This window comes from Oncorhynchus keta, chromosome 10, assembly GCF_023373465.1.
Source record: "Oncorhynchus keta strain PuntledgeMale-10-30-2019 chromosome 10, Oket_V2, whole genome shotgun sequence".
Classification (NCBI taxonomy): domain Eukaryota; kingdom Metazoa; phylum Chordata; class Actinopteri; order Salmoniformes; family Salmonidae; genus Oncorhynchus; species Oncorhynchus keta.
In genome coordinates, this window is record NC_068430.1 from 52561741 (window position 1) to 52585853 (window position 24113).

Here is a 24113-nt window from a genome sequence, read left to right on the forward strand (position 1 = left end):
AGCCCTTAACCAACAATGTAGTTCGAGAGTTAATCAAATATTTATTAAATAACACTTTTTTAATCTAATCAATCAAAAAGTAAAACATTTACATAAAAATAAAAAAGGTTATATACAGGGGGTTGCTCTCCATTTTCTGGAGGACAGAGTTTTGAAATCAGTAGAATTAGAGTATGATAGCTAAGGAGATGGAGAAAACATCTGTCTCCAGATTACATCTTCAAACTAAGGGCAACCATGGCATCCGTGACGGGGAGAAGCGTTCAACCATCCAGAAGCGGCGCTCTTAGTGGCCGGGGACTTGAATGCAGTCACACTTAAATCAGTTTGACCAAATTTTTAATCAGCATGTCAACAAGAGGTAATAAAAAAATAAAATTTAAATTAAACTCTAGATCACCTTTACTCCACACACAGAGATGCATACAAAGCTCTCACCCGCCCTCCATTTTGCAAATCTGACTATAATTCTATCCTCCTCATTCCTGCTTACAAGCAAAAACTAAGGCAGGAAGTACCGGTGACTCGCTCAATACGGAAGTGGTCAGACGACACAAATGCTACGCTACAGGACTGTTATGCTAGCACAGACTGAAATATGTTCCGGGTTTCATCCAATGGCATTGAGGAGTATACCACCTCAGTCACCGACTTCATCAATAAGTGCATCGACGATGTCCTCCCCACAGTGACCGTACGTAGATATTAGAGGTCGACCGATCAGGATTTTTCAACGCTGAAACCGATACCGATTATTGGAGGACCAAAAAAAAAGCCAATACCGATTAATTGGCCGATTTTATATATATTTGTAATAATGACAATTACAACAATACTGAATGAACACTATTATTTCAAATGAAGTTAAAACAAATAAAAATCTATTTAGTCTCAAATAAATAATGAAACATGTTCAATTTGGTTTAAATAATGCAAAAACACAGTGTTGGAGAAGAAAGTAAACGTGCAATTTGTAAACGTGCAATACCTCCCCCTCAATGTGAGCAAGACAAAGGAGCTGATCGTGGACTACAGGAAAAACAGGCCACCGTTAACATCAACAGGGCTGGAGTGGAGCGGGTCAAGAGTTTCAAGTTCCTTGGTGTCCACTTCAACGAACTATCATGACCCAAACACACCAAGACAGTCATGAAGAGGGCTCAACAAAACCTTTTCCCCCTCATGAGACTTCTACAGCTGCACCATCGAGCGCATCATGACTGGTTGCATCAGCGTCTGGTCTGGCAACTGCTCTGCATCTGACCGTAAGGCGCTACAGAGGGTAGTGCATACAGCCCAGTGCATCACTGGGGCCAAGCTTCCTGCCATCCAGGATCTATATAATAGGCGTTGTCAGAGGAAAGCCCATAAAATTGCCAGAGACACCAGTCACCCAAGTCATAGACTGTTTTCTCTGCTACCGCATGGCAAGTAGTACCGGAGCACCAAGTCAAGGTTCAAAAGGCTCCTTAATAGCTTCTACAGAGGTTCCTCCTTTCAAAGTTGTGTCATACTGCAGCACACCTTGCGTGCGGGCTGCTATTTTTTACATTAATGCAAGTTAGTGCTAGTTTGAACACCAGAGGGCAACTTTGAGAAGCATTTGATAGTCTCCCATATTGGCATAACTAGAAAATGTAAAACCTTTTTTGTAATAACATAGTAGATTGTATTAGAATTGAAGAAATTTGGCTTAATTAAGTTGATTAATATTATGGTGTTTCTATCCCGAAAAACTCTGGGTTTCCATGAGGATGGAATGGAAAATATTGCGTGGTGGTTGGGAGTATGTTACAGCATAAGAGGATTGGAGAATTCTAAATTAATATCTAAGGGGCACAACATTTCCACAGCCTAATTGTAGTGTAACAAATACTAATTTCACCTATGGTAGGCCTAAAGTATATCTAATATCTAATCAATGACGTGACTCTCACCCAATAATAACATTTAGAGGATTGGAGGACTCTAAATTAATATCAAAGGGTCATTTTCTGTTAGGACCTGTGAAAATATCTAAGGTGCTTCCATATAATTCAAAGTTAATTAATAAATCACTTTGTTTAAAAAGTAACGATATTTGGAGATCTCGTTTTCATTTAAGCTAGAGTGGGTGAGAAAAAGCCATTCTTGAACATGGGGTGAAACATTCTCACTAATTTCTAAATCAATCCAGTTCGTTATTTCTAATTATTTATTTCTGGAGAAACCTAACTTGATTATTAAGCAGACATCACTTGCTTATATTCAGTCAACACATACAGTTGAAGACAGAAGTTTACATACGCCAAATATATTTAAACTCAGTTTCACAATTCCTGACATTTAATCCAAGCAATCCAAGTTTCTTGTGCAGACATCGTCTCCAGGTGAGAAACTTCTTAGTTTGGCTCTGTTGTCATGATTACTCCACCCTCTCCGAGTTGGGCATCTCCGGCGCGGCCCACGCTTGGATTGCGTCCTACCTGACAGGTCGCTCCTACCAGGTGGCGTGGCGAGAATCTGTCTCCTCACCACGCGCTCTCACCACTGGTGTCCCCCAGGGCTCTGTTCTAGGCCCTCTCATATTCTCGCTATACACCAAGTCACTTGGCTCTGTCATAACCTCACATGGTCTCTCCTATCATTGCTATGCAGACAACACACAATTAATCTTCTCCTTTCCCCCTTCTGATGACCAGGTGGCGAATCGCATCTCTGCATGTCTGGCAGACATATCAGTGTGGATGACGGATCACCACCTCAAGCTGAACCTCGGCAAGACGGAGCTGCTCTTCCTCCCGGGGAAGGACTGCCCGTCCCATGATCTCGCCATCACGGTTGACAACTCCATTGTGTCCTCCTCCCAGAGCGCTAAGAACCTTGGCGTGATCCTGGACAACACCCTGTCGTTCTCAACTAACATCAAGGCGGTGTCCCGTTCCTGTAGGTTCATGCTCTACAACATCCGCAGAGTACGACCCTGCCTCACACAGGAAGCGGCGCAGGTCCTAATCCAGGCACTTGTCATCTCCCGTCTGGATTACTGCAACTGCTGTTGGCTGGGCTCCCTGCCTGTGCCATTAAACCCCTACAACTCATCCAGAACGCCGCAGCCCGTCTGGTGTTCAACCTTCCCAAGTTCTCTCCACGTCACCCCGCTCCTCCGCTCTCTCCACTGGCTTCCAGTTGAAGCTCGCATCCGCTACAAGACCATGGTGCTTGCCTACGGAGCTGTGAGGGGAACGGCACCTCAGTACCTCCAGGCTCTGATCAGGCCTTACACCCAAACAAGGGCACTGCGTTCATCCACCTCTGGCCTGCTCGCCTCCCTACCACTGAGGAAGTACAGTTCCCTCTCAGCCCAGTCAAAACTGTTCGCTGCTCTGGCTCCCCAATGGTGGAACACACTCCCTCACGACGCCATGACAGCGGAGTCAATCACCACCTTCCGGAGACACCTGAAACCCCACCTCTTTAAGGAATACCTAGGATAGGATAAAGTAATCCTTCTCACCCCCTTAAAATATTTAGATGCACTATTGTAAAGTGGCTGTTCCACTGGATGTCATAAGGTGAATGCACCAATTTGTAAGTCGCTCTGGATAAGAGCGTCTGCTAAATGACTTAAATGTAAATGCAATAATTCCCTGTCTTAGGTCAGTTAGGATCACCACTATATTTTAAAATGTGAAATGTCAGAATAATAGTTGAGAAAATGATACATTTAGGCCCATTCCTCCTGACAGAACTGGTGTAACTGGTCAGGTGTGTAGGCCTCCTTGCTTGCACACACTTTTTCAGTTATGCCCACAAATTTTCTATAGGATTGAGGTCAGGGCTTTGTGATGGCCACTCGAATACCTTGACTTTGTTGTCCTTAAGCCATTTTGCCACAACTTTGGAAGTATGCTTGGGGTCATTGTCCATTTCGTAGACCCATTTGCGACCAAGCTTTAATTTCCTGACTGATGTCTTGAGATGTTGCTTCAATATATCCACATAATTTTCCCTCCTGCAGCAAAGCACCCCCACAACATGATGTTGCTACCCCCATGCTTCACAGTTGGGATGGTGTTCTTTGGCTTGCAAGCATCCCTCTTTTGCCTCCAAACATAACAAAATGTCATTATGGCCAAACAGCTCTATATTTGTTTCATCAGACCAGAAGACTTTTCTCCAAAAAGTACAAGCTTTGTCCACATGTGCAGTTGCAAACCGTAGTCTGGCTTTTTTATGGCGGTTTTGGAGCAGTGGCTTCTTCCTTGCTAAGTGGCCTTTCAGGTTATGCCGATGTAGAACTCGTTTTACTGTGGCTATAGATACTTTTGTACCGGTTTCCTCCACCCTGTTTCCGCCAGCATCTTCAGAACGTGCCTTCCTGAGCAGGATGACGGCTGCGTGGTCCCATGTGTAGTATTGTTTGTACATGGTACCTTCAGGCATTTGGAAATTGCTCCCAAGGATGAACCAGACTTGTGGAGGTCTACAATTTATTTCCTGAGGTCTTGGCTGATTCCTTTTGATTTTCCCATGATGGTAAGTGAAGAGGCACTGAGTTTGAAGGTAGGCCTTGAAATACATCCACAGGTACACCTCCAACTGACTCAAATTATGTCAATTAGCCTAAACCATGACATCAAAAGGCTGTTTAAAGACACAGTCAACTTAGTGTATGTAAACTTCTGACCCACTGGAATTGTGATGCAGTGAATGAGTGAAATAATCTGTCTGTAAACAATTGTTGGAAAAATTGTGTCATGCACAAAGTAGTAATCCTAACCGACTTGCCAAAACTATAGTTTGTTAACAAGAAATGTATGGAGTGATTGAAAAACGAGTTAATGACTCCAACCTAAGTGTTTGTAAACTGCCAACGTCAACTGTACATCTTAAGAATATCATGGAATATAATTGAACATTTGCGTTTCTCCATGCTTGCCTCAGAGCAGTGCGAAACGATGCTGAAATAGATGTCCACAGTGGGAAGGCGATATATAACAATATTTTGCTAATAGCAATAATGGCGCAGTACAACGTGACCATGTGTTTGAAAGAGTATTTTCCAGTAAGCAACAATTTGTTTGCCTTCATTAGACAACTTTGTTCCAATATTTCTGCAATTCAGTGATATTTATTCCCATAGTAATTCGTTATGGATTCATAACTAAATCAACATCTGCATTTTGAAAGAGTGTTTTTATCATTATTTTATTAACGAAAGCATGAAGACGCTGATGAAGAAATGCAGTACTGTATCGTATATGCTTTCACGTTTGGATAATAAAGCATTTAGAAGATATAAGCCACCTGCATTTGTTAGGCTACTGTGCAGTCTGACAAGTAAATATAACCTACAACACAAACTGTAGTAAACATGGGAAAGTGCCTAATTTCTTGAATAAGGGAGAGCAGGCCCTGTCCAGACTTTCTCGGGGACCTGAAGTACCTTCAATAATGGCTGTACTAGAGAATGCGGGTACGTGGGAGACCGGGGTTCTATTCCCCGACGGGGAGAAAGGAGTAGGCTGTCCTTGTAAATAAGAACTCGCCACCAATAATTACATAAAGATGATTGCAGGATTCTAAATTAAAACCAAAACCCACCTTATGGGTCTCAAACCTGCATTTGTAGCAACTCATTTTGCACTGCGAGAGCCCCCATCCACTCAGGAGATCCCATCAACAAAGTATCAAAATACAGAGAGGTGTTGGTAAAGGTATATTGTCCTGCTAATGGCCCATAATGGGCTATTATAATACTGTACATAGTGTCCAGGTCAGGATAACCAAACCATTTCTTTATTAAAAGACTAATCAGAAAGAACATTGTTACTTATTTATTTTGATCCAACGCCATGAATGAGTGAGTCACTCAGCTTTATGTAGGTGCTGCTATATGACTGTGTCATCAACTTGATAATATATAACGATATTTTAAGTTATTTCATTTTCAAATAAACACGAAAGAGAGCGAATGTAACCTCAATAAGGGCCAAAACATTAATTTCTGTTTTTAGAGGGAGAGAAACGCTGGGCCAATGGTGCGCAGAAAGGCCAAAATATAGCCCTACTAATAGCCATAATGGCGCTGTACAACATGACTGTGTGTTTGAACAAGTATTTTCCAGTAAGCAACAATTTGCTTACCTTCCTTAGACAACTTTGTTCCAATATTTCTGTAATTCACTTATATTTATTCAGTCATTTGTAATGGATCCATAACTACATAAACATCTGCATTTTGAAAGAATATTCCGTAAGGATGGAATGGAAAATATGGAGCTGTACAACGTGACGGTCAGGAGCACAGAACTGGGCTATTTAGCTAAAGAATCCAGTGTCCTGCAGGAGACCGGGGTTCAATTCCCCGATGGGGAGGAAGGAGTAGGCTGTCCTTGTAAATAAGAATTTGTTCTTAATTAACTGACTTGTCTAATTAAATAAAGGTTACACGAAGAGCATAACATTTCTACACGTTAATATTCAAATTCTAGTCTAACCAATACCCAAACGGAGATTCAGTGAAAATAAAAATCTCATTGATTCATCAAGACCAGTCCCAATGCTTGTCTCAGAGCAGTGTGAAACGGTGCTAAAATAGTTGTAGGCTATTACTTCTAACTTCAATATGCTCTTTAAATAAACAAGACCTACATCACTTTTAACAGCATATTACTCAACATGTCTACGGTAGGCCTACAGTGTATCAAAACATATAACGTGACTCTCCGCAAATAACTACATAGAGGATATTTCTGTAATTGTGATATTTATTCCCATAGTAATTCGTAATGGATCCATAACTAAATAAACATCGGCATTTTGAAAGAGTATTTTTATCATTATTTTATTAATGAAAGCATAAAGATGCCATTATTAGTTACATTGTTTTAGTTTGAACGTGCAGACTGGCAATAAGAACAGCGGAAACATTTCCCTAGTCAGCGCCATTATTAGTGCAATGTCCCTTAAATATTTTGGAGATTATTTTATTTTCAAATAACGTAAAATGACTGAGAAAAAGGACATTCTTGAACATGGGATGAGACATTGTTACTCATTTGTAAACAAAGCCCATTTGTTATTTAGAATTATTTATTTCTGTTTTTAGAGGGAGAAAAAACAAAAACATACAGTCATCCCATGGGTCTCCCATTCGAGGCCGGCACCAGCATCTGTAGCAACACAGCTTGCACTGCTATGCAGTGTCTTAAGACCGTTGCGCCACTCAGGCACTGTACAACGTGACCGGTCAGGATAGGCCTACAGTACTACAGTAAGAGCAAAAAAATCCTAACAAAGTAAAATAATAAAACCTTAGTGTAACAGTTTCTACTTAGGTTTATGTTGCCCATTCAGTTAGAGACACAGTAGGAGCCAATTGCATAATCAGTGCTCTAACTCCCCCTTGTGCTGGTCTGGAGCAATGAAGTGGTGACGCAGGGTACCGTATTAAACCACAAATTATCTCTAAGTCCCGCAGCGTAAGCTCGCAACTTTTAAAGGAGGAACCCCCAAGCCATAAGACTGCAGAACAATTAATCAAATGCCCCCCCCCCCCGATTTGTTTTGGACAATGCTGCTACTTGCTGTTTATTATCTATGCATAGTCACTTCGCCCCTACCTACATGTACAAATGACCTCAACTAACCTGTACCCCCACACACTGACTAGGTACACGGTACCTGCTGTATATACCCTCGTTATTGTTATTTTAATGTGTTACTCTATATTATATTTTACTTGGTAAATATTTTCTTCTTCTTGAACTGCACTGTTGGTTAAGGGCTTGTAAGTAAGCATTTAACAGTAAGGTCTTGTTGTTTTCAGCACGTGACAAATAAAGTTTGTCACGTGATGCATATGGGTAAGATCGCCGAGTCAGCTACATTTTCAGATATTACATGATTCAAATTTTTACAAAGTCGTTTTGATTTCAAGTTAAAGTGTACTGTTAGCTAGCTAGCTAACTGGTACGCTAGCGAATGTTACATGTACGATCTTATTATTCGTATCTCAAGAGCCATTTACTTGGCTAGTTATAGCCTAATGTTAGCTACCTAACATTGCACTTGGTTGGTTTGCTACCTGCACATTCATGCACATTCATAGTGACGTTATGAGTTGTGAATATGGTTTATTGTTTCACTAGCTAGCTACATGTCTTAACAAAATACTCCACTATGCAAATTTCCATTTTAATAAAATGTCACTGCAACAACTGTTAGCCAGTAAGCTTGGGTGCTTGACTGCTGTTTGGACAGAGAGCTCAGATCAACCCTTAAAGAGATTGGTGGAGCTAAAGCTTAAGAGGGTGTGAACGATGCTGAATGGGTGTAGACAAAGGAGAGCTCTCCAGTCGGTACCAAGACATTCAAAGGCAGTCGGTCAAAACTTACTTCAAAGAAACAAGTAGGGAAGGTATTTCTAAAGTATTACAACAGGGCTGATATTACTCTAAAGAGGAATTTAGCATTACAACTGAGCTAGAACTGGTACTATGCAACATTCCTAGTGCCACATCATGTCAAACTAGTAATCGTGTCCTCTTTGTCCAGGTGCTCTACTGAAAGTAATTTAACTAAAATTATGAATCATTGTACTTTCTCACTTTTTTTAATACAGCGTAACATACACAGTTACTGTAATCCAAAATACATTGGTTACTTTTCAAAGAGTAGGCTCAGTTATACACGACTGCCGTATGGAAGCCAAACATACAGTATATTAAGAATGAAATAAGGATTTGATGAATAAAGTATTTGTTTCTTAAGCGTTAGTTACCCAGAGGGGAGAGAGTCTGGTCGGTCCCATGTCGTCCTCTTCTCAATGTGATCCACGAAATACATGCGGCCATTCTGGTCCACCCTCTGCTCCCAGCTTCATACAAAAAACACACAGAACAGTCGGCAACAGGCTTGCACAAATGTAATCGTAATACCTAAAGGAATGTTAAGTTCCTCATGAAAAGCATAGCCAAAATGTGGTTTCACATTCATTGAAATTTCAAAGAATATTATTACTAGCAACTGACGTATATTTTACTACTTATACTTATTACATGTAAATACCACGTTATGCATTATACAATAGGGATACCTGCGCTAATGTAACATACTAACACTGACTACAGTAAATCTATTATTTTTTCTACTGACTGTCAAATGAGTGAGAAATCTCTCAAGTCCCATCTACTGGCGGTTGAGAGGTTGTTTGAAATATCAAAATGAAGTGTCAACCGTTATTCATAACCAACGTGGCGTTAAACATTTATTTAACCTTTATTTAACTAGGCAAGCCCGTTAAGAACTAACTTTTTATTTAAAATGACGGCATACCCCAGCCAAACCCGGACGACGCTGGGCCAATTGTGTGCCGCACTATGGGACTCCCAATCGCATCCGGATGTGATAAAGCCCAAATCTCTTACATGATGCAGGTACACAGCGTAAGGATATATTGCACAAAACATACAATAGGCTATATAGGAAATACAGTCAACTCCTGACATATGCAATAGCTTGGTTGGTGAATATGTGCATTAAAACGAAGTAATGACTCTACAGACACGAACGCACCTTGCACATTTTCTATAGACGTAGCTGGTCAGGGCTTTTTTTGTTTTGTTCTTTTTGTACTTTCTCATTATAACATCTGGTTAGGCATCTATGAGTCCCCTTACCCTGGAGGCAGTGGGCCGTTAGGGATGACTCGGGGGGGCCCACCAGATGGGGGTGCACCGGCTGGTGCCCCGATGGCTGGGGGGGTGCTGGCTGCCTGTGTGGGTGCTGCTCCGTTCTCCTGAGCGGGGTCTGAGGAGGCCCCGCTGGCTGAGGCCAGGGACGAGCCATATGAAGCCGGGGGCTCACTCACCTCGCTATGGGTAGAGCTGCTGGAGGAGGCTGGACGGAGGAGAGAATGTTAGCTGTGGTCGCTAGTAGGAGATGCCGATGAGAATCTAGTAAATAAGGCTAAAAGGTTACTAGAATGCATATCTGTGTTGAATTATTTATTATTTCTTTCAATTTCACAAAATGGCATGAATAGCGAATGGCATGAAACCATGATAGTTTCATTACATGAGAACGCAATAAATGGCATTAGCATGTCAACACATGAAAGGAATATCTTTCGATAGTTCTGTCAGAGAATTCTATGTTTTTCTATTGTATTACTATGGTTTTACTTTTTCTATAGTATGTCTATGGTATTGCTGTGGTATTTCTACCATATATATCTAGGGTAATACTATGGTATTTCTACAGTATTTTTTTGTGTGGTGCCCACCTGGGGATGCGGCTGGTCTGCGGGGGGTGGGTGGGGGAGGCCGTGCAGGTCTGGGGGGACGTGTGGACTTGGAGCCCCCTGGGGATGGGGCAGGAGAACCCATGCTGTTGACCGTGTGGCCGTTGGGGACGATGACCCAGTCCTCTGTGGAGTCACTGGAGGGGGACGTGTCCCTGCTGGATCTGGGTGGTATGTTATCACTAAAAATAAATAAAAATAGAAACAAAAGTAACATAGCCAATGGCTCCTAGTCCTTTTTCAACATATACTTACAGAAGACATAAAACAATTGTTAGAAAATATTTTAGAAGTATAAAAAGACAATACCTGTTGACACTATCTCTGTTCTGTCTCACCTCCCCGTTTGGAACAGCAACTGTTGAAATGTTTTTAAAAATCAAAACAAAGAATACAATTCTGAGGGGAGAAATAGAATAATACAATTCTGAGGGGAGAATTGATCCCATTCTATCCAGGGAAACATATTAAAGGGATAGTTCACCCAAATTACATACTGGTTTCCTTTCCATATAAGCTGTCCATTGACAAAGTATGACAGCAATCCATGCTTTGATCAGGCCGGTCAAAAGTTTTAGAACACCTACTCATTGAAGAGTTTTTCTTTATTTTTACTATTTTCTACATTGTAGAATAATAGTGAACACATCAAAACTATGGAATAACACATATGGAATCTTGTAGTAACCAAAAAACAAACTGTTAAATCAAAATATATGTTCTATTTGACATTCTTCAAATACCACTCTTTGCCATGATGACAGCTTTGCACACTCTTGGCATTTGGGTTACTACATGATTACTACATGACTTTGGGTTACTACATGATTCTGTATGTGTTATTTCAAAGTTGACGTCTTCACTATTATTCTAAAATGTAGAAAATAGTACAAATAAAGAACATCCCTTGAATGAGTAGGTGTTCTAAAACTTCTGACCGGTAGTGTATATTAGCATTTATACACGATAAACCAATACGTAATTTTGTTATTCAGGTGAACAATCCCTTTTAAAATCACATGACTCTCACCATGGTCCCTCTCTGCAGAGGTGAATGTCTCTGGGTCCACCTGCATGCCGTCCAGACAGACTGACAGGTCCCCCACCACGTCAGTGTGGTCTCGGTCTGAACACAGCTGCAGGGTGTGCACCACCTCAGAGACTGACACACAGGAGAGGAGAGTTGAGAGATATGGCATGCACGCCACACATACATGCGCACACACACAGGCATGTAAGCACGCGCACACATACATACAGGCATGTAAGCACGTGTACGCACATGCCAGTTTGTAAACAAACTAAAGACAGTATAAGCATGGATGTGGTGGATAAGCTTGAATTCTAGCCTAGATCTATTCCCATCTCATGTGAGAAATATGACTAGTGTTCCTGAAAAAGCTATGGCTGGGACAACAAGTATGAAAAGCATTTATGTACCATATTATCATTTTTATTCATTAGCTTTGATAGATGGTGTGTCTGGTTCCTTTGACCTCTGACTGTAGAGCAATAATTTATGAATCGGGTGTTTGAGGGTCACATGCCGACCATGACCGAAAGGGCTCACTGTATTGGCAGAGTAAGCCCATTCACCTGCTTGAGTGAAAGTCAAGAGTGGGCTAATATAAGCTGGAGTGAGGGTTGCATCACAAATAATACCATACATGTATGAAATAGTGGATTAGAGAAGAAAATCTCATTCTTCCATAACGCGTGTGCACAGTCAGACAGATATAGGCCTATATGAAGGCCTTGACAAGACAAAAAAGTATGTTAGTATATAAAGGACTATATGTAAATATATATTGCAAAGCCCTTGTTCAGTGCCTTCGGACCCCTTGACTTTTTCACATTGTTACGTCACAGCCTTCTTCTAATGGATGAACAACAAAAAAAATCCTGGGCAATCTACACACACACTACCCCATAATGACAAAGCGAAAGGTTTTTTTTATATAATGTTACTCAAAATTTAGCTCAGGTGCATCCTGTTTCCACCTGTGGTAAATTCAATTGATTGGGCATGATTTGGAAAGGCACACACCGGTCTATATAAAGTCCCACAGTTGCCAGTGCATGTCAGAGCAAAAACCAAGCCATGAGGACGAAGGAATTGTCAATAGAGCTCCGAAACAGGATTGTGTCAAGGGACAGATCTGGGGAAGGGTACCAAAAAACTGTCTGCAGCATTAAAGGTCCCCAAGAAAATAGTGGCCATTGTTCTTACATGGAAGAAGTTTGGAACCACCAAGATTCTTACAAGAGCTGGCCGCACAGCCAATCTGAGAAATCGGGGGAGAAGGGCCTTGGTCAGGGAGGTGACCAAGAACCTGATGGTCACTCTGACAGAGCTCTAGAGTTCCTCTGTGGAGATGGGAGAACTTTCTCGAATGACACCCATGTCTGCAGCACTCCACCAAATGCTAGAGTGACCAGACGGAAGCCACTCCTCAGTAAAAGGCATGACAGCCCGCTTGAAGTTTGTCAAAGGTGAAGGTTTACCTTCCAACTGGACAACGACCCACAGCCAAGACAACACAGGAGAGGCTTAGCGACAAGTCTCTGAATGTCCTTGAGTGGCCCAGCCAGTGCCCGGACTTGAATAGCTGTGCAGCAACGCTACCCATCCAACCTGACAGAGCTTGAGAGGATCTGCAGAGAGGAATGGGAGAAACTCCCCACATACAGGTCTGCCAAGCTTGTAGCGTCATACCCAAGACTCAAGGCTGTAAACGCTGCCAACGGTGTTTCAACAAAGTACTGAGATAGTTTATTTTTTTTACATTTTCTAAAATGTCTAAAAACCTATTTTTGCTTTGTCATTATTGGGTATTGTGTGTAGACTGATGAGGGGGGAAAAAACATTTAACATTTCAGAATAAGGCTGTAATGTAACAAAATGTGGAAAAAGTCAAGGGGTCTGAATACTTTCCGAAGGCACTGTATATCTTATGTCCAAATGCATCACGCTTTTCCAGTATCAAAGAGTCAGAGATTTCAGATCATCATATTTCATACTACCTGCTCTGTGCCTTACAGGGAACAGAGAATCAACTCACGTTTCATATCATTGGACTTTAGGGTTTCACTGATCTCCAATGTAGCCATTCCCAATAAGATGTCGGCTTTCAGCGTCTGATGACTCCATACCCGGAAAATGAGCTTACTGAAAGGTGTGAGAATTCTGTGTAGAGGGAAAAGGTATATTTAGTTAGGGTTTAAACACTGCACGTAGACTATACAACAGTACACAAGGAAGAGACAATAGTATTGTCACGATACCATAATTTTGACTTCGACAGATTTAGTATCACGATACTCAATACCAATAAGGCGCATTAGCCAAAGTCACAGAATGGCACTTGATCCAGACAGATCCTTTGAGATTAATATCATTACATTTGACATTAGAATGTATGCATTAATGAATAAAATCATGCAAATCCATGTGATTTTTTTCCTTGTACCAATCCAACTACAAAAACAACATAATGGTAGTAATTTATTTCAATGGTAAATCTCTATTGATAAACTGGGTAAATCAAGACATATGCCTACATTTGTGAGCAGGCCAGGTGGCCTATAGGCCTACTTTGTGTGTGTGCGTCCTTAGTCAACATTGACAGGAGCGCTCCAAACAAAAAGACAGTGACTGAATTGACAAAGTCGTTTCTCACAAGTGTAGCATAGTTTGTACACTGTGCAAACAATGTGTCCACTCCAACAATGATAACAGGAAGACTGGAATAATAATATTTAATGCATTAACAGCAATTACGTAACCAAAGCAAGAAAGTGTAGATTAGGAATTAAGAGTAAATGTACTACTAGTGATATACAATGCATTCTCAAAGCATTCAGATACCTTGACTTTTTCCACATTTTGTTATGTTACAGAATTATTCAACATTTATTCAACATTTATTTAACATTTATAGTCAAATGTTTTTTCACCCGTATCAATCTACACACAATACCCCATAATGAAAAAAAAAAAAAAAAAAAAAAAAAATGTATTAAAAACTGAAATTACATAAGTAATAAGACCCTTTACTCAGTACTTTGTTGAAGCACCTTATGACGCTACAAGCTTGGCACACCTGTATTTGGGGAGTTTCTCCCATTTTCCTATGCAGATCCTCTCAAGCTCTGGTCAGGTTGAATGGGGAACATTGCTGCACAGCTATTTTCAGGTCTCTCCAGAGATGTTTGATCGGGTTCAAGTCCGGGCCAGACTTTGGGTCTTTGTCCTGCTGGAAGGTGAACCTTCGCCCCAGTCTTAGGTCCTGAGTGCTCTGGAGCAGATTTTCATCAAGGATCTGGCAGGATCATCCCCACAGCATGATGCTGCCACCACGATTTTGCCACCATGCTTCACCATAGGGATGATGCCAGGTTTCCTCCAGATATGACGCTTGGCATTCAGGCCAAAGACTTCAATCTTGTTTTTAGGTGCATTTTGGCAAACTCTGAGCTGTCATGTGCCTTTTAATGAGGAGTGGCTTCCGTCTGGCCACGCTACCATAAAGGCTTGATTTGTGGAGTGTTGCAGAGATGCTTGTCTTTCTGGAAGGTTCTCCCATCTCCACAGAGGAACTCTGGAGGTATGTCAGAGTGACCATCGGGTTCATTGTCACCTCCCTGACCTTTCTTCAAATCCTATTATAACAATTGGATGACTTTGGGTGTTCCAGTAAGAAACAATGTTGCCTTCATTAGCCCAATTTATTTCAATATTTCTGTCATTCAGTGATGGGTCCATCCAGAAACGATGAGCCCCGGGAAAGGCAATCAACTTCGCTCTAATCACAGTCAGAAGACAGTTGAAGAGATTTTATATATTTTTTTCTCCCCAGAACAGTAAACATGCGTGTTCTCTTGTTTTGTTCTGTAGTTTCGACGCAATGATTTGTCTGACAAACAAAGAACTTTGTGTGCAGCAGGCCCAGGCATCGACCAAATGCAGACAATGGCCCAAAACACATTTCCGCCCGGATTTGCATTGCAAATGAGGGCATAAACTAGGTCAAGACACCAGCAGAGTAGACCTTTATGTAGTAAAATAAAAAGGTTAAATAAAAAATAAAATACCTACAACACTTTTAACAGCACATTATTCAACATTAGTGAGACTCATGTCGCCTACGGTTGGCCTACAGTATAACATCTCTACATGTAGGTCTCCTAATTTAAACCTGATCGAACTTGTTTGACATCAAGTGAAAACATTAATCCGTAACTCTGCAAAGCCTACAAGGAAAGATGAACTGGTGATGCCCATCAAGACATTTTGGCTTGAGAAAATTACGATACAATAATGCAACAAATACATTGATCATCTCAGCTTGGTTTTACCCGTGGTCGTGGAGCTGGGGTAAGTGCAACTAAAATGTAGTTGAAATAAACATGGAATATATTGCAAGTTGGGGGGGTTCACACCTACAGTAGCCGGGCTATTAAAATTACCATTTTGTAATAAAGCACACAAAAAAGCACACAAAAAAAGTGGCGTTCCAGAGCTCACAGGTGACTCTCCGTGACTCTCCTGGCTCTGGACCAATGCATCAGCCGATTCATTTTACAATCACGGCTAAAGCGATTTAATTAAAAGGTTTCAGTTAAGAAAATATGGCGCTGTACAACGAGACAGGTCGAGAGTACTGTAGGCCTAAGCTAGTAGGTGACTGCAAGTGAAGAGCAAAATAATCCTTATATTCCAAAATAGAAATCTGATTGATTTATCAAGACCAGTCCCCATGCTCTGTCATTCAATAAAAATAATAGTTGGATAACAGATCGGCTCTCGGAACTCATTAAGCGGTGGCTTCGATCTTCAATATAAACATAAGTTCAGAAGATTAAACCCATAGGTTTTGGGCCTGCAGTAGGTTATAATAAATGGAAAATTGTGTCAATTAATAAACCATGTGCCATGGAATCAGTACATCAAAAATCTCTTCCCAACTCGTTTGCAATCTATATGGCACAGCAGTCAATTTTTTGGTCCTTAAATTAAACTGGTGTCATGACGTTGGCCTGTTGGTGAGGTTTACGACCCCCATAAATACCTTTACCCTTTTCCACTCACTCAAACCTAGAGAGTGACTCTTGGACAGCCCTTTGTTAACATAGAGTCGGGTAACATCAAAAGGGTGGTGAACAGAACCATATTTCAGTAATCCAACCAGTTGAAAATATGCGTTGGTACTTAAAGAAAATGATATCAGATCAGTTGTCATCTGAGACATTATTATTGATAGGATGACATGAACTGTATCTTGGAAAGTCTACACATTATAGTTATCACATTAACATGGAACTGTTGTGCAATTTAAATGTTTAAATATGAAACTATTTGTGAACAGATTAAATGTAATTTCAGCTTCTAAATGAGAGAATTGGTTTTCATAAGTGAACTAGGCTCAACTCAGTGGCCCCGCCCGTGTGAGCCGACATTGGATGTGAATTATGAAACACTCCCTTCTCTCCCTACTACATAAGCCCTTTACAAAAATGTAACATTTGTGTTCCCGAGGACGACGGTCCATACATTAAAAGGGCTAATATCAAACTACAGAACTAAGCCAACTTCAGCGTGAGCTCAAAGTATGGCAACTTAGTTTAAACGTTGAACTCTTATTCAGAAAAGAAGTGATACATCCTAGCCGTTGAGTTAGCAGCACCAGATGTAAATGTGGGCTAGGAAAGGACGGACGAAGTATCTGTTCTACCACACGACGACGGTTCTACAGCGTATCCGTTCTGCCACAAGACATATTCTTCAATGGACAAGGGAGATCTCTGATGGGTAACATGGCCTTCCATCTATGACCAACCTATTGAAGCACAGCACAGAGTAAATATTTCTTGCATTTTCCTTTTCCAAATGGGCGGTTATTTAGAATGCATAAGGTTCTGTATTTACGATAGCATAGCTTCACAAGGTCCAATCAGAGACCAAATTATTTGTTCCTCAGTCTACCCGCGCTTTAATTCGAACCCCAACCCCCTTTTTTTGTGTAACCAGCCGTCAAATCTGTTCCGTCAGCTAGGGACATTTTCTTTAATGACAATTATTAATCAATGTATGACCCATCCTGTGTATATGTAGTTCTGTGTGATTGTTTAGGTATTAGTAAATAAATAAACCAAATTTTGCATTGCTGATTCAACTTGTAAGCCAGGGTTAGTGAAGATAACCAAGAGTTTACGATGTTCAGATGAGACTGAAGAAGGTGACGATTAATAATTGACTGCTATTGATGTAAAAGATTACCAGGTCTTTAAGAGTTTATTCGGAACAGCTCAATAAACATTATTTCGTGGTGCCCCGATTTTCTAGTTAATTACATTTACATGATTAGTTTAATCAGGTAATATTAATTACAGAGAAATTATCTGTTATGGCTGCAATCCCATTAACAGGATAATTGTCATCTAACAATCGCTGAATAGCATAGTGCCACATTCAAACAATATTACTAAAAATATTAATGAAATCACAAGTGCAATATAGGAAAAAACAGCTAAACCTTTTGTTAATCCACCTGTCGTGTCAGATTTTGAAATTATGCCTTACAGCGAAAGCAATCCAAGCGTTTGTATAAATTCATTGATCGCTCCACAAACATTAAGTACACTTAGCATCAAGCAGCTCGGTCACGAAAATCAGAAAAGCAATCAAATTAATTGTTTATCCTTGATGATCTTTGGATGTTTTCAGTCACAAGACTCCCAGTTACACAATAAATGTTCCTTTTGTTCCATGAAGATGATTTTTATATCCAAAATTTGTTTGGCGCTTTATGTTCAGAAATCCACAGAAAAGAGCCGTCACAACAACACATGTCCACAGAAACATGTCAAAAGTTTTTTATAATCCATCCTCAGGTTGTTTTTTAAAATATATAAATCGATAATATATTAACCGCAAATGTCTTGTTCAGTAGGAAAGGGAACGGCAATGTCTGCCCAAACACTGTTGCGTGAGCAAAACTCATGTGAACACTTGACACGATGTTATCAAAATAAAAGCATGAAACTATGTCTGAAGACTGTTGACACCTTGAGGAAGCGATAGGGAAAGGATTCTGGTTGATATCCCTTTAAATGGAGCAACGGGAGGCTATGGAACATGGAGTTTTCAAAATAGAAGTCACTTCCTGGTTTGATTTTCCTCAGGGTTTCACCTGCAATATCAGTTCTGTTATACTCACAGACAATATTTTGACAGTTTTGGAAACTTCAGAGTGTATTCTATCCAATACTAATAATAATATGCATATATTAGCAACTGAGACTGAGGAGTTGGCCGTTTACAATGGGCACCTTTTCATCTAATCGACTCAATACTGCCCCTGCAGCCATAAGAAGTTAAACTACTTTGGTTTTTAATGCAGGGCCGACAGACAAGTTCCTTAATTATTCTATTTTTTTTACTGAAATTGCAATCAACTTTCTATGTCTTGTTTAAAAAGATAACGATATTTTGATTAGCGTTTTAACTCCCCATTGTGATAGTGTGGTGCAATGACAGAATGCCACCATCTACCACTAACAGTCGCAGCATAAGCTCGTAACTTTATAAGGAAGAACCACTGTATGCTAAATGAATATACATTTATATTTTAATGCAAATAATTATTGCTGTAGTTACACTGTCAGTGACTGCTTCCATTTGGGGTTGTGTGTGTTGTTGCATTTCTCGGTCTTCTTCGACTGGCCGTCCACAGCCACCTCCACGTACGGACTGGGGCCAAACCAGTTCTTTTTGTTCTCCTTCAGTTTGGCCGACAGCACTGTGTGCAAAAGAGGACATACAACACACAAATAGCATGGTAAGCAAAAGTGTAGTAAATGCTCTTATCAGTCACTGAAGTGAGATATAGAAATAAACCTTGAAATGCGAGAACGACATTCACTTAGGCCTAACCAATAAACTTGTTTTGGGGTCTGCTAATATCCTACCATGTTATTTATATTTTTTTGAACCACTGAAAAGCAAAGTTCCCTCAAAATAAAATGATTCTATACACTATAAGTACTTGATCAGAGCCTGTGCCATCAGCTAGGCCTATAGAGAATAAGCACTGCCCAGTCCCATTCAAAGGTGTCTTCTGCCTCCTCGGGTGTCAGCAGCTGATTCTTATTTCCATTCTATCCACAAAACTATATTAAATGCCTACTGAAAAAAAGAAAAACATACCACCACTTTACTATTAGCTACTCAGGGCTATAAGTTAGGGTGTAACAAAAGGTCAAAACTCACCAGTAACTTGAAGTTGGGCCTTCATGGTTCAGCCATTAACACTGAAGCCCACTTCGGTTACGACAGGCTCTGCAGAGAAAGCAAACGTGACATCAAATGTAAACAATAGAAAACAAGACACTCGTCTATATTACAGGCGTTCTCGGTTACACAAGGGATTATCCCACTGCAGTCAACGGAACATTTAAATATACTACTATACTTAGGCCTATAACAAACCTATGGAGACTTAAACTAAACAAGGCAATGAAATGCTAACATTGAGCATTTTGTTGTACAGAGAATAAGAAGTAGACACATAGCCTACCTTGGCATACTAATAGGCTAGGAAATCCCAACTACCATGTTCCTGTTCTACCATAGAGCTGTGACATTGGTGGTCACAGCTACATCAGAAGGATAGGAAAAGTTAAATCCCTCCTGGATTACCAGATTACGCAAACTAGTACATCATGAGTCACCGATAGTTTTAGGCCCTGATTGGTGTCCTCAGATAGCCGTTTGGCCTAGCGGCTCATAGGTGAAAGTTACAGACTGTGGGTCCTAGTTAAAAATTGGGTTTATAGATTTCATTATATCTTAGATTATGTAGGTTTAGATCTACAGTGCAGTCGGAAAGAATTCAGACCCCTTCCCTTGTCCACATTTTGTTACGTTACAGTCTTATTCTAAAACAGATTAAAATAGTTTTTCCCCCTCATCAATCTACACACAATACCCCATAATGACAAAGCAAAAACAGGTTTAGACATATATATAAAAAAATGTTAAAAGTGGAAATATGACATTTACATAAGGATTCAGACCCTTTACTCAGTACTTTGTTTAAGCACCTTTGGCAGCGATTACAGCCTTGAGTCTTCTTGGATATGACACTACAAGCTTGGCACACCTTTATTTGGGGAGGTTCTCCCATTTTCCTCTGTAGATCCTCTCAAGCTCTGTCAGGTTGGATGGGGAGCACCGCTGTAAAGCTATTTTCAGGTTTCTCCAGAGATGTTCGATTGGGTTCAAGTTCAGGCTCTGGCTGGGCCACTCAAGGACATTCAAAGACTTGTCCCAAAGGACATTCAAAGACTTGTTTTGTTGGAATGTGAATTTTCACCCCCAGTCTGAGGTCCTGAGTGCTCTGGAGCAGGTTTTCAAGGATCTCTCTCTACTTTGTTCCTTTCTTCTTTCCTTCAATCCTGAATAGTCTCCCAGTCCCTGCTGCTGACAAACATCCTCACAGCATGATGCTGCCACCACCATGCTACACCGTAGGGATGGTGCCATATTTGCAAAAAAGACCTAAAACCTGTTTTTGCTTCGTCATTATGGGGTATTGTTTGTAGATTGATGAGGGGGAAAATGTTTTTAATCCATTTTAGAATAAGGCTGTAACGTAACAAAATTGGGAAAACGTCAAGGGATCTGAATACTTTCCGAATGCACTGCATCTACATAGCTAGGATATTTCTTAGCAAAATTAGGCTAGCATGCTAACATCTCATGTCTGACTCACTAATGTGAGCAGAGTTGTATCCAAAGCAGAGCCAATACAATTAAATCAAGTCGATTTAATTTAGGTTTAGGAAAACTGTTCCTTCGATTACAAGCTATGAAAATGCATTTGTATGCGACTTTTCAAGAGAATTGTAAGATTTAGCCTAAAGTTATATGTATTCAACTGGGCCTTGTTGTCTAGGATTGGCTGTATGCACGGCGTACCTACGTAAGGCCAGTGTATACATTCAAATCTGCCAACAAGTTCAAAATTAATGTATAAGAATATGCCAATGGCACAGTCCACGCCATTGAAAATATATCAGTGCTGGGGGAAACAAACACGGAAATCTGAGACAAACATATCAGTGTAGGTAGGACAGTTCTTTTTGATTGGGATAAAAGCTTTGGTATGATGACGCAGGATGGAGCAGTCTAAAAAAATCCTACATCTGCTAATCATCAATGCAGTAACTGCAAATTGCAGGAAAAACCAAGGAGAAAATGTATAGGATATTGCACTAATAATTTATTACACTTATAAAGCGCATTTTTCATATTACAAGAATAATATCAAAGTGCATAAAATATATATTGTTTTAAATAAATAAATATTTATACACAAACAAACTGAGTGTAGAAGACATTAGGAACACTATGACACTATGATCCCTTATTAATGTCTAAGGATGACCCCATTTAGTCAACTGATCGATTGTTTGGTTTATAGACTGTTGGTCGACCGATATTTTTTATATTTTTTAGTCGAGCCGTTGCATAAAAAAAACATCTCGATTGTCGCCTGTCTCAGCAGACTAATCCATTGCGGACGCCGCGGGGATGGCACACCAGTAGTCCATTCACCCTTAATTCCCAGAATTATGTTTGTTTGGTTACCATAATTTCTGTTAATGCAATCAATATATTATTATTATTTCAGTCTTTTACTCTTCTCATTGTCAGAGTGGACGCATTGTTTGCAGAGCGCACAACCTAGGCTACACTTGTGAGAAACAAGTTTATTTAATTCCATTTAGGCAATGAGTTGTCAATTTATTGTCTTTTGTTTGAAACGCTCCTGTCAATGTTGAGTAAGGACGCGCACCTGATTATGCATATAAGTAGGCTTAGGCTACCTGGCCTGCTTGCAAATGTAGGCTTATAAAATGTGACCATCTGGGGAGCTGATAGTATTTCTGATTCTCTTAACTCACCACCACTAATGAGCTGTGGAGCGTCTCAAAGTAATTTTTCTCCACCTCAAATAGCAAGTAAATTAAGTCTGTTTTTACATCCATTGAGAATTACAGTAGTTCTTCAATGTAGCCTATTTGAACAATATTTCCAAGTGTCTCTCTTTTGATAACTACTCTGCAAAAAAAAAACATGTACATTTGAAAACCATAACATTTCTACCGATCTGCATGTCAGTTATGATAAATTGGAACTCCAAATGGAAAAAAAGGTTGCTGACCACTGGTGTAGCCTATTACCGGCAACTTCGGGACCGTAATGGCAGAATCTGTGAAGGCCAGCAGCAGCGGGAGGTGGCGGTTCGGGAACAAGTTATCTTGATTTCTGTCTCCCTTGAGTCATTTGTGTGTCTTAACTTTTTAATCACAGTGTGCTTAACCTTTTCACGCATGAGTTCCAAATATCTCTAACGGTCATCCAAACATTTTTTTTATTTTTATGGGCGCGATGTCAGAATGGTCTTACTCACTGTTCCAAAATGCGATTGTTACGCAACAGGACAGTTAACCCACACTGCCCTCAAGCTATTTATATATAGGCTGTTTCAACTAGTCAATTTCAAATTATTTTCTAACAAGTTTCAATGAAGGTGTGTTGCCCCTACTCATTAATTCACATTAAGTAGTAGCCCATTTCACTGGACAAATTATGTTTGAGGCTTTATTGAGCCTGACAAACTCTTCAGCGAGAGTTCAAGCACTTCCCCAGTGTTTCCCCAGATTAAGTATGAAGACATTTGTGCATCTCTAGTCAAAACAGGTCTTGCACAAACTTTTCCCCCGTGGCATATTTTCTGGCTGGTGTCTGCATTGCCTTCCTGGTTGTTTTCCTTACAACTAATAACATAGGACGTATGCGTTCCTATCAAAGGGCCTTCTGTGCATCGTGTGTAAAAAATAAATACTTCCTGAATTGATTTTTCTATTCAATGCCATTACAGTATCCATTGATTGACTCCATTTGCAGTTCCTATGCCTTCCACTAGATGTCAACAGTCCTTAGAAATCGTTTCAGACTTGTATTCTTATAAATGAGGGAGTAAGACCAGTCTGAACAAGTGGACCCAAAGTGTTCAGGCGCATGTGCATTTCTTGTTTACCTTTTATATTGGCGACGTCATTGTCCGGTGGAAATATTATAGATCATTTAGGCAAAAAAAAACAATTTAGGATTGAATATAAACATTGTTTTACATGTTTCTATGAACTTTACGGATACAATTAGGATTTTTTTGTCTGATTGTTTTGACTGAGTTTGAGCCTGTGGATTACTGAAGAAAACTCGCTAAAAAAACTGAGGTTTTTGGATATAAAGAGACTTCATCGAACAAAAGGAACATGTATTGAGTAAATGAATGTCTTCTGATTAACACCATATGAAGATCATCAAAGATAAGGGATGAATTTTATCTCTATTTCTGAATTTTGTAACGTTTCTGCTTGGCTGGTTACTGTTTGTAATAGTTTGTCAACTGGGCTATGTTCTGGGCTAGGTATATTCTGGGCTAGGTATGCTTTCGCCGAAAAGCATTTTATAAATATGACACTGTGATTGGTTTAACAAGAAGTTCATCTTTAAACCTATGTAAAATATGTTTTGTTTTCTGAATTTTTATAATGAGCATTTCTGTAATTGAATTTGGCGCTCTGCAACCTCACTGGATGTTGGCCAGATGGGACACTAGCGTCCCACATACCCTAGAGAGGTTAAGTCAATATTACGGAAGAACAGCTCAAATAAGCAAAGAGAAATGACAGACCATCATTACTTTAAGACATGAAGGTCAGTCAATCCAGAAAATTTCAAGAACTTCAA

At 40.1% G+C, this 24113-nt stretch overlaps 1 protein-coding gene across 2 annotated transcripts in view; it reads right to left on the minus strand.

Moving 5' to 3' along the window:
• Positions 1-24113, minus strand: part of LOC118388944 (E3 ubiquitin-protein ligase Itchy-like) — a 61365-nt gene that overhangs the window by 32461 nt on the left and 4791 nt on the right. The window contains exons 2-9 of one of the 2 annotated variants that reach the window (XM_035778567.2): positions 19560-19628; positions 18948-19089; positions 13351-13475; positions 11319-11450; positions 10598-10646; positions 10271-10470; positions 9666-9885; positions 8768-8863 (exon numbers count right to left, since the gene is read on the minus strand). In XM_035778567.2, coding sequence (XP_035634460.1) covers positions 8768-8863; positions 9666-9885; positions 10271-10470; positions 10598-10646; positions 11319-11450; positions 13351-13475; positions 18948-19089; positions 19560-19584 — 989 coding nt within the window. In that variant the 5' untranslated portion in view covers positions 19585-19628. Of the gene's footprint in view, positions 1-8767; positions 8864-9665; positions 9886-10270; positions 10471-10597; positions 10647-11318; positions 11451-13350; positions 13476-18947; positions 19090-19559; positions 19629-24113 lie in introns of those variants that run through there. The other variant, XM_035778568.2, reaches the window with a different exon arrangement.